The sequence below is a fragment of the Ciona intestinalis genome, unplaced genomic scaffold (genome assembly GCF_000224145.3).
Source record: "Ciona intestinalis unplaced genomic scaffold, KH HT000034.2, whole genome shotgun sequence".
Taxonomy (NCBI): Eukaryota; Metazoa; Chordata; class Ascidiacea; order Phlebobranchia; family Cionidae; genus Ciona; species Ciona intestinalis.
In genome coordinates this window covers 84,852-100,044 of record NW_004190356.2, presented here as the reverse complement: position 1 = coordinate 100,044, position 15,193 = coordinate 84,852, and the positions used below count along the sequence as shown (strand labels likewise).

General features: G+C 30.5%; 1 protein-coding gene across 1 annotated transcript in view; it reads right to left on the bottom strand.

The window, feature by feature from the left end:
* The window catches only part of LOC100182617 (NEDD4-like E3 ubiquitin-protein ligase WWP1), a 20,293-nt gene extending 6,974 nt beyond the window's left edge, over nt 1-13,319 (bottom strand). Inside the window, exons 1-14 of the mRNA XM_009862718.3 lie at nt 13,186-13,319; nt 12,083-12,242; nt 9,517-9,641; nt 8,435-8,563; nt 7,741-7,845; nt 6,778-6,853; nt 6,367-6,503; nt 5,127-5,187; nt 4,164-4,259; nt 3,383-3,530; nt 2,576-2,708; nt 1,878-1,962; nt 959-1,090; nt 520-601 (exon numbers count right to left, since the gene is read on the bottom strand). Coding sequence (XP_009861020.2) covers nt 520-601; nt 959-1,090; nt 1,878-1,962; nt 2,576-2,708; nt 3,383-3,530; nt 4,164-4,259; nt 5,127-5,187; nt 6,367-6,503; nt 6,778-6,853; nt 7,741-7,845; nt 8,435-8,563; nt 9,517-9,641; nt 12,083-12,242; nt 13,186-13,234 — 1,518 coding nt within the window. The 5' untranslated portion in view covers nt 13,235-13,319. The remainder of the gene's footprint in view (nt 1-519; nt 602-958; nt 1,091-1,877; nt 1,963-2,575; nt 2,709-3,382; nt 3,531-4,163; nt 4,260-5,126; nt 5,188-6,366; nt 6,504-6,777; nt 6,854-7,740; nt 7,846-8,434; nt 8,564-9,516; nt 9,642-12,082; nt 12,243-13,185) is intronic.
* Between the last annotated feature and the right edge of the window lie 1,874 nt (nt 13,320-15,193).

The following is a 15,193-nucleotide window of genomic DNA, read 5'->3' as shown; positions in this document are numbered from 1 at the left end:
ATAGTTGTGCTTTTCCTTTTATTGGTGGGTNTTTTGCATTTTTTCTATAGCATTCTTTGATTTTTACAGGGCCGCGAAATATAATATTAAAAAAATGATGTAATTATTTTCCCTGATGTCCCCCGGTGCTCATACAACAGTTTTAAAAGGAAAAAAACGTGTCCCACTACCAGTAAATTAATTAGAAAGCATTTATTAGGCACATTTTAGAAGAAAAAATGGGAAAATAATAGAAAATGGGAAAATAATAGAATATTGTATCAAACCTTTCGCCGCAATATAAAAATGTTTAACTTTCTTTGAACACTTTAAAATAATAAATAATTTAAAGCATTAAATTTTTATATAAAAATAACGTAATTATTACTATATAAAGTGAAATATAGGTTAAATAGTAAAAAGGGAATAGAGACTGGCAATTGGAAGCACTTTATTTCAGGGATAGCAATCATGAATAAAATGAGATTTAGGAAGAATAGAATATAAAGATAAGGATTTAAATACATTAATAATTCATACCTGACAGAGATAACGGAATTGACCAAGTTTCCACTTGAAACTCCGTTCGTAAGCTATTGGAACGCCATATGAACCTGTTCGACTGTTATAATGTGGTGGTGTGAATAATAGAATTACAACAATATCAACATAAAAAAAGAATAAATATAAAAAATAACTCCATGACAGTAATAATGCAAAAACCGTAGTTGTTTGCAGCCTCTGCTAGGGGTGTATACAATAATATAAGTAATACTTTATAAGTAATAGTTAACAAGAAATGTTTAATTCAAGTATGTGAATAAATGATTTATATATTTTGGATAAAAAAATAAGTTATTTTCCAATTTTTTTAAATATATTTAGAGGTACTGTTTAAAAAATACTGTTGACTTTAATTGAAGTTTAGTTTGTGAAACATAAAAACAAGTTAAGGAAAATAAAAACGACGGCGACGTACCCAGATGTTTTAGAACCAGACCTTGGATCTGTGAATGTAGTTTGTTTTGTGTTGTGGTCGACAAAATAACGAACTCCTTCGTTTGTAAACCTCATTTCCCAACCTTGAGGCATGGGCTCCTCGTTTATCATACTGTGGATGGAATATACAGTGGTTTTGAAATTTTCATATTGTGTGTAAAATATACAGTGGTTTTGAAATTGCCATACTGTGTGTAAAATATACAATGATTACGATTTTTTATACTGTGTGTAAGTTACAGTTGGTTTAAATTTGCAACACTACTTGTAAAAACTACATTGTATTTGTATTTTTTATACTGTGAGTAAAACATACATTGGATTTGTATTTAGGTAACTATGCAATGAAATAGATTTACTTTAGTCGAACTCTCCTTGGAAAACACTATAGTTTCATAATAATTGTCCATACATATATTGAATAGACAATGTTTTTCCTTTATTTACTATACATTGAATGTATATTGATTTTACATGGGGGTTATATAGTAGGGTGGGGAAAGACAGATCACCTTAAGCACATGATATACAGTTTTATAATTAGTTTAATGTTCTTTGTTTACTACCAAATGGGACAAGAAACTAGAGTAAAAAGTGTCCCATCTTTCCCCACCCCACTATACACATTATATTTTCCCCACCCCACTATACACATTATCCTATGAAGTACATAGTGGTTGTGAATGGAGCTCAACCGATATATCAGTTCACCGATATTACCTACTAAGAACATGCAGACCAACCAATTTTTTCTACTATAACCTGCTGTATCTTGAATACAGGTATCAATTTTGATTAATACTGATTATTTCACGGTATAATGAAAAATATGGATAAAATATTGGTAAAAAAAATGATATCGTTCAGCCTTGAGTTGTGAATACATAGTAGCCACCCACCCCTGTGTGCGTGGATCCTCCCACTGTGTGGTTCTCGTGTTGTGGTTCACAAAATAAACTCTTCCGTTTGCTTCCACCCTTCGTTCTATATGTTAGTACATTATATATGTTAGTACATGGTATATATGTTAATACATAATATATATTTTAGTACATGGTATATATGTTAATACTTGATATATATTTTAATACATAATATATAAATGTGTTAATACATAGTATAGAAATTAAATTTGAATATACAGCACATTTTTTAAACGTATATGATAATTTTCATTTGTTTAAGGTAATAAACAAATTTGACAAATTATAACAGGTGTCTACTTTATTTTAAATGAATATTTAAACAAAAAAAACATTAATGACATGGTGAATATAGAATTATAGAAATACAGCTAAGCTTATTCACAACAACCCAATACTAATATACCATCACAAAACATATAATTTGTTACACGAAGTCTGACAGTATAGAAAAACAAAAAACAGTCTTAAAATAACCCAAAACAAACAGTATCTTTATTATACTTTTATCCTCTCTTTAAAAGACTTTTTTATTTAAAAAATCTTTAGAAAAAATCCCAAAAAGCTTTAAAAGGATTCACAAAACAAAATATTAACAACGATGAAAACTATTTTTTACTCACTACCCTTGTAAAAGTCCCAATATTCTGACCCCTAAACATTAAATCACTTACCCCAGCCCTTAGGGAGGACCCCCATCCCATCTTCGGGTTGCTGGGGAGGTTTCGGAGGTTGAGGAGTGGATGTGGAAGTTGATGCTGCTGCTTCCGATGCTGCAGGTGATACCAGGTATCTCTGGTTGAATGCCTGTGAATGAATGAATGAATATACGAATAAATAAATAAAGGAATGAAGGAATGAATGGACGAATGGACGAACGGACGAATGAACGAACGAATAAATGAATGAATAAGTGAATAATTGAATAAATAAATAAATAAAGGAATAAAGGAATAAAGGAATAAACGAATAAACGAACAAACGCATAAACGAATAAGTGAATAGTTGAATAAGTGAAAGTATTACAACAAAAATGACAGTTTTAAGAAGGTTGATGGAAAAAATTTAATAATTGGGATATCTCAAATTTAAAGCTCAGTAAAGTTATTAAAAAAATTTTAGAAAACCTAAAAAATTGTGTTTATATATATATATATATATATATATGTATGTATATATACATTGGTGTGACCAGCATGTACCTATCTTAACATACAGTAAACACACCCTATAGTAGCGTGGGGACACCTTTAGCATATTATATCGAAATATCCTGAATCCTGATTGCACCTTAAACAAGCAAAAACGGTCTATGGGAGTCGCGAGGACAGGATTTTATAATTGTTTAAATGCACTTTGCTTGCTACCAAATGGGACAAGAAAAAAATTAAAGGGTGTCCACAATCCACCCCCACCCCCCTCCCTTTAATAAAAAGTTTAATATATACAAGATACAACAAACAAGCCACACGACTACCCACCTGACGCTGGTTTTGAATATTTTCTCGCTGATTTCTCCAGTCAGTGAAGTTTTGCACACGCTGTAATGTTGGGCGTTGCCAGGTTGTTGTGCGTGTGTTGTGGTCCACGTAATATATTCTATTCCTGCTGTCAAGTCTTTTCTCCCATCTAGCATACAATTTTTTTAATTTAAATTGATTTTTTTTATCAAAACTATATTGTTTTTGTTAAAATTTCAATTGAACTTTTTATAATATACATATATATATATATCTTTTGTTTAAATTTAAATTGCAATAACCTTTTTATCAAAAATATGTTAATCCAAGTATAATAAAAAAACAAATTGTATTTTTATTAATTATTTTTAACATTTTAAACCAGTGCCTTTTTTATGCCCTAAATAACATGGAACAATTTAATGAGAAAGGACCTAATTTTGTAATTTCCTAAATTTCATCTATTAAACAAATATCAATCATAAAAAATAATTTGGTCCTGTATTAACATACAAATGCTTTCAGAACCATTACTAGGCAACCAAACCAAATAAAGCTATTGAAACGTGACCAAGCAAAGTTTTAAAAATACTCTCTTAGGCAGAAAATGTATTTTAAAAGAAAAAATGTTTTAAAAAAAAAGAAAACTTTCCAATAATTGTTACCAAAAATTATTTCACCTAAAAAAAATTTTAACTTTTTTACCAATAAAAATTTTTTTTTTCTTTTTTTCACAAGTTTTTTTACGACTGGTGGAGATCGAAACTTATAGTGCACATAAAGATACAAATACTAGACATACCCTGCTGGAAGTGGTTCTGGTCTCTCCCATGTTGTTGTCTTGGTGTTATGATCAACATAATATATTCGGCCCATTCTATCAATACGAACTTCCCAGCTGCGTGGAAATAAATAATAGCCTAAATTCCAATGGTGTTATTACCATGACACAAAAGCTGTTGTTTTGTTTGTAAAAAGTAACAAACCCATCACTTTAATGCTGTTGTGACCAGGTTTAATGTGATATTTATAGGGGCATACCAACAAAAAAATGCTTTGGTCTAACTATTGCGATTTTTTTAAGAACCAAACACTTAAAAATGTCATTTTACTAACATTAAACGTTGGTACATGCCAAGTTTCTGAGCCAAAATGTATTATTAAGCAATTTGCAACAACAATAAAACTCTCACAAATAATGTACAAAACATAAAATAAAAAACTAAAATGCAAAACACTAACATATACTGGTATATCTGGCTACAGCTTTGCTTGCAAATTGCCGTGATATTATACTTTTTTTTCTACTTATCTTTGTAAAAATTTCTAATATCGAAGTGACGTTGAGGAAAACAATTACTACAAAATAAATAAAAAACAAAAAAATATCATTTCCAACGAATTGTGTTTTTTTGTTACATATTTTGCAACACTTAAACCAGACCGTTACATGGTTACAAGTTCATGACACTAGATCAGAATCAGATTTACAAAATTCCCCACAGCACAGTTAATACGGTGTAAAAATAATAATACAGTAGGATGGGGGAAAATGGGACACATTTTAACCCAATTTTCTGGTCCCATTTAGTAGTAAACAAAGAACGTTCAAAGAATTATAAAACCACAACCTTACGACTCCCATTAACCGTTGTTAATTGTTTTAAACATAATCAGAGTATTTGGATATTATGTCCTAAAGGTGTCCCATCTTCCCCCACCCAAGCAATAAAAAAGCAATAACTTAAAGAATGAAGCCACTCACCCAGCTGGTAACGGAGGATGGTTGTTTGAGTTGGATGTTGCAGCGGATGAGGAAACTGCTCCTGTAGAAGAAGAGTTTAATACAGTGGGCTGTATGTTGATGGTGATGCAGGGAACAGTTGTGTGTGTGAGGTAAACATGAAAGATCTTGTGTTTTTAATTTTTTTCTAGTTGTAATTTGGGTTATTTTGATCTTTTTTTCTTTTTCTTTTTTTAAATTTTTTTCTAGTTGTAATTTTTGTCTATTTGATCATTTTTTCTAGTTTTAATTTAGGTCATGTTTATGTGTTTTTTTTTCTAGTTGTAATATCAAGTAAAAAGCCAAATAAAGATTTTGCGTTTTTGATCATTTTTTCTGGTTGTAATTTTGGTCATTTTTATCATTTTCTCTTGTTGTAATATAAAGTGTATCATAAAATTTTTTCTAGTTGTAATAAAAAAAAGCAAATATTTAAATAAAACACAAGGATTGCTAAGTTTGTACGGAAAACAATAAAACATAATATGTTAGCCTTTCAAGTAGAATACAGCAAGATACAGTTAAACAAATTTATACACAGTTGATAAACAAAAGGAAATGGCAACTACAACAGGGTTTCTCAAAGTGGGACATTCTGAACAGCATTTTTAGGGCAATTTTACAAAAAAATTACATATGAACTATACTAAATGCATGCAGCAAATAATAGCCTAACTTACTTGTATTAAATGACGAAACATTATTTAATTTTCATTTTATATCAACTATAGTTTGGTAAACTATGCTTGAACATAAAGTTTAATGTAAAGTGCAATCAAAAACAGTTTAAAAAAGGATTAAAATCAGCAATGGTAAATGATAAGTTAATGTTCACATTGTCAAACTGCTGCATTGTTCAGCTTTACTCTTGTATTATAAATTATTTCTGGATCTCATTTTTACATGAAAAAGTTCTTATTAGGTCTTAAAATTTTGTTGCAAAACTAACTAAAAATATTGGGAAAATGACTTTCCTGAAAAACAAGCATGAAGTTGTTTGGCTAACAAGAATTTTACTTTATTAACAATACAATATCAATTTGAAATACCATTACAATAACAATAAAATAACTTTAAATAACATAACAATAATTATACAATTCCAGAAAATTTAAAGTAAAGTTACAAACTAAAAAGTTATTACAGTTTATAATAGTCAACAGAATAGTATATACTGTTAAAAAACATAATTCCAGTTATAAAATCATAATAAACAACTTACCCACAACTGGGGCTGTGTTACTGCTGGGGGGTGGGGCAGCGTGGTGGTTGGGTCGGGGTGCATGGCTGTTAGGGGCAGGTGGGGGTCGAGATGGGGGTTGTTTACGGGGTCGGGGGTGGTTGGGGTTCGGATGGGGGCTGAAATTGGGTAAACTACAAATTTACAAAATATATTATATGCACATATTAAAAAAAATATGAATATATATAATGTAAAAAATAATAATAATGAATCCACAGAATTAAAAACAATTAAAAAAAGCTAAAAAATGTGTACAAAACATTTAGTAGATTGAATGCTAGAATACAATACACATTATACAACAGCAAGATTTCTTGTAAAATAGAAAATTTGGAATTATATATTAGATTCTACAAACAGACTATACAACCATAGAAATATTATACTTACCCATTTGCGCGAGGGGTAGGCACCGGACGCTCAGGTAAACTCGGCGATGGCGTGCTTTCCGCTTCAGCGCCTGCCTCTGTTATTTAATATTTCTATAAATAAGTGCTACAAGAGATATACAGTGACAAGCCAACTAAAGTAATTGGTTTGGCCGAATCGTCTTTTTACAGATTTAGTAAATCACTTGAAATAAGTGTTTCACTTGATTTACCCTGATAAAAGATATTAAATTGATATATAATACATAAAGTATCTGTAAAATACATGGCATGTGTATTCTGTTGATACTATTCCACTTTTCAATAAACAAACCTATGGCAGTAAGCCAGAAAATATTGACATAGTTTTTAAAATCCAAAACATTTCAACGGCATGTTACAACTTGTTTAATTTGAGTTGAATTAAATTTTGATCAAGAATACTTTACCTAAGTTTAATGAAAATCAAACTGTTTTACTGATTAAATTACGGGTATAGACCAGTGTTTTTTATTTAACCATTTTTCATGGCATAAGATAAGGGGGTTCGGGTTAATATGTCACCCAATCTTTGCAACAGGCATGACATTATTTGTTTGAGCAGGCCACTTCCATGGCCTAAACAGCTTATCCCTGCTGCTATGTGACCACACAAACAAACAAAAGAAAGTATTTGTATTTTATGGAATCAATACATTAATGAGGTCATAATAATTTTTAACTTAAAGTTTAACATGTTACGCAGACATCATGTTTTAGCAGGTCGTGTTTCTGCCCTAAACAGCTTTCCTTCTGCTATGCGTCCATACAAACAAGCAAAGACAAGTATATTGCATTCAATAGAATCAATACATCATTAAGATCTTAATAATTTTCAACTAAAATTTTAACTGAATTTAACAATATTACGCAGATTGTCAGATTATGTGGAAAAATAAAAATTCTTAAAACGTGATGATTATGTTTCAAAACAGCCGCAAGTTACCTGGACGAGGGGGGACAGGTGGGGCAACGCGGGGAGGAATTGGGGGTGCGGGGGGGACAGCTGATGTTGATGGTTCGTTATGTTGATCGCCATTCATATTCAACCCTATTGTAAGTCGACTTTAATAACTAACAAAATAACATTTTATATATGGAATATTTTAATTTATCATACACCTCGTGCCAGCTTATGAGTTACCATGTATGTTACTTTGTTTAATTTTTTGGAAGATTTTTTTATGTATGGCTGATAATTTGGATAAAACATTAGTGACCACTGGGTTGGAGCAATTGCCATTAAGTGTCTTGTCCAAGGACATATACGCCAACAATGGTTGCAGTGACGAGTCACGAGCCTATTTAAACTAACAAGAGGCAACTCTATTCTACAAACATTTTTTTGCTTTTACTACTGTAGGCCTACCTTTATTTTCTAAAAAAATATAATATTTCGACCAAAAATACCAGAACTTTTATGCTCTACCAGTTTAAAAAGCACAAATCACATATTGTAGCTGAACTACTATAACTACAATGACATCTGCAACTACAACCATTTGAAATAATTACACCTATGAAGGCGGCTGTTAAAAGTTACTGACACTAGCTATCGTGAAATAAACTTTATTGATATAGGCATAAAGCCATCAGGCAAGTGATAAAAATCTTATGGCAATAAAAGTCGTAAATTGTACCTGAAGTCCCATTGGTTAATGGTTGTGGCGGCTGTTGAACAACCAAGCCATCAAGTTGTACTTGAAGCTCTCCTGATGGCTTTGAAACATTGGGAACCATAAGGTTAAGAGCAAGGTCTAAACTTTCAACTGTGGAATACATTTTTTATAAATATTATATACATAATATATATATATATATATAAATATTTAAAAAAAAAAAAATCAAAAAAAAGAACATCTATTTTCTAAAAAGATTGTTATCAATTTTTATTTAAAAGCCTCCATATTTTACTAGCCCAACAAGCTCTAATATGCATATATATATATATATATATATAAAGCGAAAATCGATATTTAATATATAGGTAATGCTGTCATCTCTTCTAGTAACTTATTATTTTCTATATGCAGTAGTCCGTCAAGAAAATATTAATACATAATGCTTTTGTAATTATTTCATTGTTGAATACTAAATGTAAAGACAAAGATATACAAAATCAAAATAAAGGAATGACAAAGCGAACTCTAAAAGCTTATATATTGTAAGTAACAACAACACAAATCCTAAGGGGCCACAGCCACATATGCTCCATTAGAACCATTACATTCACTTAAAACGTTTTTTGTTGTGCTATGTGAATACACAGTCAATAACTACAAACTTACCAATGGCTTATAGAACCATGAATACAACTTATCAATTGGTTGCCAAAGAGTATATCAGTATATGTATATGACTGGTATTGAATTCATTAAAAATATGACAATGTGTATGTATGTTTTATGTTCATTCATGGTATATATGATGGTATAATGATATGTATTCGGTGGGTGGTATGAATCATAATTAATAAGTTATGTTTTTGTTTTGACTCCACTACATTGCTACAGTCAAATCAGTAGCAGAATACACAAAATGTTTAACATTAAGAGCGTAATGGGGCATATACATGCCCCTATCCAGTGTTCAAGATTTTTACTACATATGGAACAGCAAGTCCAGACACCTCATATAAGTTTAATAGTTTCAATATCATTTAATAAATAAACCTGTACTGTATTCTGCCCTGTGAACCATTAAAAGAGATATAAAAACATACTTTTTCCATTATGTTTCTTCAGAATATCTTGAATATCACATTTTGCTGCTCCAATCAATGTATCTGCTCTCATTGAGAAGTAATTGTAAACTTTAAACTCAATGATGCTTTGTACATTCACCAATCTGAGATGAAACAAGAATTTAACGGATGTGTAAAATGCTATATAATGAGTACATATATAGCGGGTGGGGGAACATGGGACACCTTTTTTTGTTCGTTTTGCTGTCCCATTTGGTAGTAAACTTATATAAAAACTATTAAACCATATCCTCACAACTCCCATGGATCGTTGTTAATTGTTTAAAACAGATCATATTATCTGAATATCAATATTATGTGGTACAGGTTTCCCATCTTCCCCACCCTACTATATACACTTCTGGATTGGAAGTAATAGGTAATCATATTTATTAAACTGTATAAATTTCCACCAATAAGGTTATAAACATATTTTGCTACAGCATAAAGCTAGCCAAACCGGTTATGCTTGGATATATACCAGCGGTAAAGCAAAAACATACTATATACCTGTAAACCCCTGATACTCTTATAGCATGTATATAAATATAACCATATTAATGATATATTGATATGTCATATATGTAGAATGTAGGTATAAATCAATGAAATGTTATAGCTGGGAAATAACTTATAAAAAAACTAATCAATAAAATCCCCATGCAGGAAAGGTAGGTAAGGTAAAAGGGATTCTAATGCTTGAATATCAGATTATAGGAAATATAAAATAATCTGGGGCAACAAAGCATGTACACGTGTACAGTAAGGTGAAGGAAGATGGAAAACCTATTCATTTTTTTCCGGTCCTATTTGGTAGTAAACAAAGAAGTTTCAAAGAATTATAAAACCCCATTTTCTCAACTCCCATAGACCGTTGTTAATTGTTCATAACAGGGTCAGATGTTTGGATGTTATGTGCTAAAAGTGTATTTTCTTCCCACTCTACGATATTATAATTTAATATGAGTATGTTCCTAATAATGATTAATGTAGAGCCTATATGGAAAGCTGCTGGATTATTATTATAGCCTATGTTTACACACACACTGTATCACGTTGCTACATTCAAAGTGGTTCATTAACTTATCAACCAGAATCAGGCTATTTATTTTACATTAGGTTTAATATGTATTATATAATGCTAAATATGATGATTAATAAATGACAATACTGGTGCTATCTTTATAAGCAAATCTAAATACCATACAAATTTATCACCCACCAGCCACCACAAACTTTATAAACAGGAAATAAATAAACTTTAAACTGATCGATGTAAAACATATGAATACATAATGCATTAATAAATAACAGACCAGAATAATAAAGTCTGTATGGTGTAATTAGGAAACCAATATTGATATATGGATTCAGCATACAAGTTAAACAAATACTGAACAAACTAAATTTATGTGCAGTTGTGCAGATAATGACATTAATAGATGGTGAATTAACATAATACTTTAGTACAAGCAATAAAGTATTGTTGAGCTGTCAATTTTATGATGTGTATGCCTAAATTTATAATTTTGAAAATTTTAAACTTATATATTCAAGTTATATTATGGGCGATATTTTCTATTTTATGCATTTAAATTGTTGTTTATCTCATAAAAAATAATTATAAATTAGAAAAAGCTATTAGTGGCTAAAGCAGTGGATCAATGGCCACTTAGTGTCGTTTAACAAGTAGAAATGTGAATAAATTAAATCATAAATGGGGATATTGTGTGATAATCTATATAAAATCTAGATTTTTCAAATCTGTCAAAACTTGGATTGTAAAAAGTGGAGATATATTTTAACCAGAAAATAGCAAAATTAAAGTGTGACAGACTTATTTAAATTGTTGCATATATTTAACATACAGATACAAGCAATAAGCAAGAACCAAAGTATGTTATGGGCTTGCTACCATGACACATACAGTTGCACAGAGATGTAGTTGCTTACTAGGTTATAATGGGGTTAGGACTTTGTTTGAGTTATTTTATTGAATGTACATCCCAAATAAACACATAATAGCCTAATTCAGGAAACAGAAATGCCAAAATGATGAAAATGAAAAATTGCATGCTGCTTCTGCTACCATACATAGTATATAATAAATGAATAGGCTCTTCCGGGATTAAAAATTTTATTTTTATCACACCAAAGATTCCTCTGTCATAGGGCAAGAAGAAAATGCTATTCACAATGTATTGGTAATGCAACACCATAGGGGCCTAACATGGGTATGCAAGACATGCATGCATGCAATGGAAAAAAATCAAGGTACCTATAAACATCCAGTATAAAAGCATTAACACTTAATGTCACAAACATGTGTTAAAATAAAACTATACAGTGTGATAGTGCAATGATAAGCCTATTCCCTATTAAAAGCTAATAGTGTGACAACAAGGAAATAACTTCAATAAAGCTACGCATAGAAACAAAAATGGATATATATATACATTCATATTTATATACATTTTCAAAAGGTGGGAGTTTTCAAAAGGTAGGCTCCTATGTGCAACATGTTAAATGCAAAAATTCAACTTACAATGTGAACGCTTCATCCCATATTGGATTATTGGTTTTGTTGGAAATCCCGGTCTTCTTTGGAGGTTGTCCATCAATAGTAATTGTGACATAAGAATCAGGAACACGAGGTGAACCAAAGATCCAGTTACCGGATATTGGTTTAATTGTCCCTCGTAGAACTGGAATTTCGAAACATTTTTTATAAGCATGGAAATATGTTAAGGGAAACAATGCTTTATTAGGTCAGTAATTAAATAAAAATTTGGGTAGGTAGGTGTGTATAAAATTGACTAATTTTAAATCAGAAATTACATTAATTTTGAGATATTTTTAATGAAAATAGGCCAGTTGTGCCTTTTTTAGTTTAATTAATAAAAATTTGAATAGATGTTTATAAAAGTGACTCATTTTGAATCAGAAATCAAACTATCAACTTTAGTGCAGACTCAAGTCTATAAAGTGGATATATATAAATGTTGTTAAAATTATCATAAGGTGTTTATACCCCTAAGAATGCAATAAACATTATTAAATATGAATTACCAGTCTCAGTCTAATAATTTAATCAAATAATCAGTTCTGTAGAATGAATGTAACAAAAAAGTAAAAATATAATTTGAATGACACAATCAAAGGTCCCTTTCATTATTGACAATGGAAATAGCTTTCCTATGAGACCCACTTCCCAAACACAGTTTTATACATGAATAACTGACTTTTAAGTGGTTTTTAAAATACTGGTTATGTGACTGGCTAAAAGTGAAATACTAAGGTGAGACGATTTTTAAAGGTTAAAGCTGGGGTAACATTCTGAGATGCCGATACTCTTATAATTGTCAAAGTTAAGCATAGGCCTATACATTTTTTTAATTATGTGGTTACGCAGTATATTTGGATTTGCTTGTATAAAAATGTAACAGCAGGGTAAAAGGTATTTACTCCTAAAACTGGGTTGCGGAAAAGTATGATATCACCCTTGTTTTAAAATTGTAGAGTGACATGTCACTTCAAGCATTCATTTTTTTTATTTAAACAAATATTTCAATACATTACCCTAATCTGGGCTCTACTTTTTCTTCATTTAACGAACATAAATATAAGGAATAGGCCTAATATATATACCTGTTATATTCAGTTGAGAAAGATAAGTATTCGATCCGTTTTGGTCCATCACTTATCTCACATGTTGTCTCATGCTGAACTTAAAATAAAATACGTGCAAACCAGTAACACTCAATTTTTTTATTTCACCAACCTGTGTAAGTAAGAGAAAGGGATATATAAACCACTTTGCCAGTCATAGTTTAAATAGATATTTCATTGAAGAAATTCTGATAAAAGCAATGTGAATGGAATAGCAAAATGTTGATATGAAAAATAAAACAGCGGAAGAGATTTGTGATAATGAGAGCAAGAGGTAGTATGAACAAAGCATAGATGAAGTCATAGGCGTCAAACTTTTTAAAATGTGGGGGAGGCTACAATTTAAATGCTCATTGCTATGAAACAAATTCAAATTATTGGTTGTAAATTGTACAGTTTAATGATTAATGCAGTGCAGAAAATTCCTGGGTAGGCCTGTCTAATCTGTTATTTAAGATTAGGGTCCTCCTATGGATCCAGGTATATTAAAACTAAAATAAAAACTGGTATTTTTTATATATATATGTAAATAATTTTATCTAGAAAGAGTGTTTTCAAACACCTCATACCTTCCTAATGGTATACTGATACCTTCCTAAAGCTATACTGAAAAGGTAGCTTAATAAACGCCTATTTAATAGTTGTTTTTTCTTAAAATATTACCTATTATTGACACGCCAGAGAAAATGGGTAGCTGTTTAACCCCAGAATATTATTTCTTGAACTTGTTTTAGTAAAGCAGAGGTTCTGATTTTGAATCATAACATATGTTTGTGTATATGTTTAATCTTAGCCATATGAAAAAGTTAGGCATACAGTTTTATTAATATGGCAGCTGTTGTATGAATGTGAAGTAATTAGAAAAATTTCAAGAATAAGATATTTTATATTAGTTGTGGGATAGAGACAATAACAAAATTTTAGGGAAGGTACATGCAGGAGTTTGTAAACAAGCTTTTGTTTATGCCCGTCATAGTTTGTCCAACACATGCTAAAACTAAACAATTAACCAAATCTTTAATAAAAAAAAAACATGATTTCCTATTGTGGCACGGAAATAGATGAGTTTTACACACCAAGTTTTAGTGATTGTACACGCCAACAACGCGCATAGAAAAATAACCGTTTTTCACGCCTGAGGTCTCCTCAAAAATGTTCTCCAGGTTTGTGAAGTAATACGTTCACATAAATTTGGTTTAAATACTGGTTACACACATAACCCCAATGCCAATTATGTTCTTAGTATTGATTGCTTTTCAGTTGTTACCGATGATGTATTACTGCATTTCATTGGTGGTTATTTCGGCTTTTGGGTGTGCATGGATGCATTTTAAGAACTGTTGGTAAGCGATATTTCTTTATTTATCTCATTACATATACACATTGATTGTGATAAAAGTAAAACATAATAAAAATACATATATTATAATATATAATATTTTGTATGTATAATATTTTGTATTTAGCTCTTTTATATTCATAAAAATATAACATATGGACTATTTAATTAGGTGACATATAACTCTAATAGTTTTCATCATACCACACTCAATACAATTTAAACTCAATGAAAAATGAAAAGTTTTGTTGTACAAGCAGCGAACAAAAATATCAACATCACAGTGGTATTTCGTATTTAAATGAGTTTTCTGCTTAAAATATTATTTATATATTCCAAAATACAATTTATAAATTCCACTTGAACCACTTAGCTAAATAAATTTGCCTGCACTAAACTAAGCGCAACGTCAATCCCCTGAGGCTACGGATCAGACCTTTATAAATCAGACGAACCCGAGACGATAGTTATATATTTAGCGCGGCATTTTATGTTTTGGGTTCAAATTGATCGGTGCTACGTTTCATAACAAAACAGGCTATTTGTTTCAGATATGGACATAACATCTAATTTACTAAATCTCTTTTTTCAACAAAAGTGAACAACAAGCAAACTATTCAGTCAGCTGACGGTGGTTCCCACTTTAAC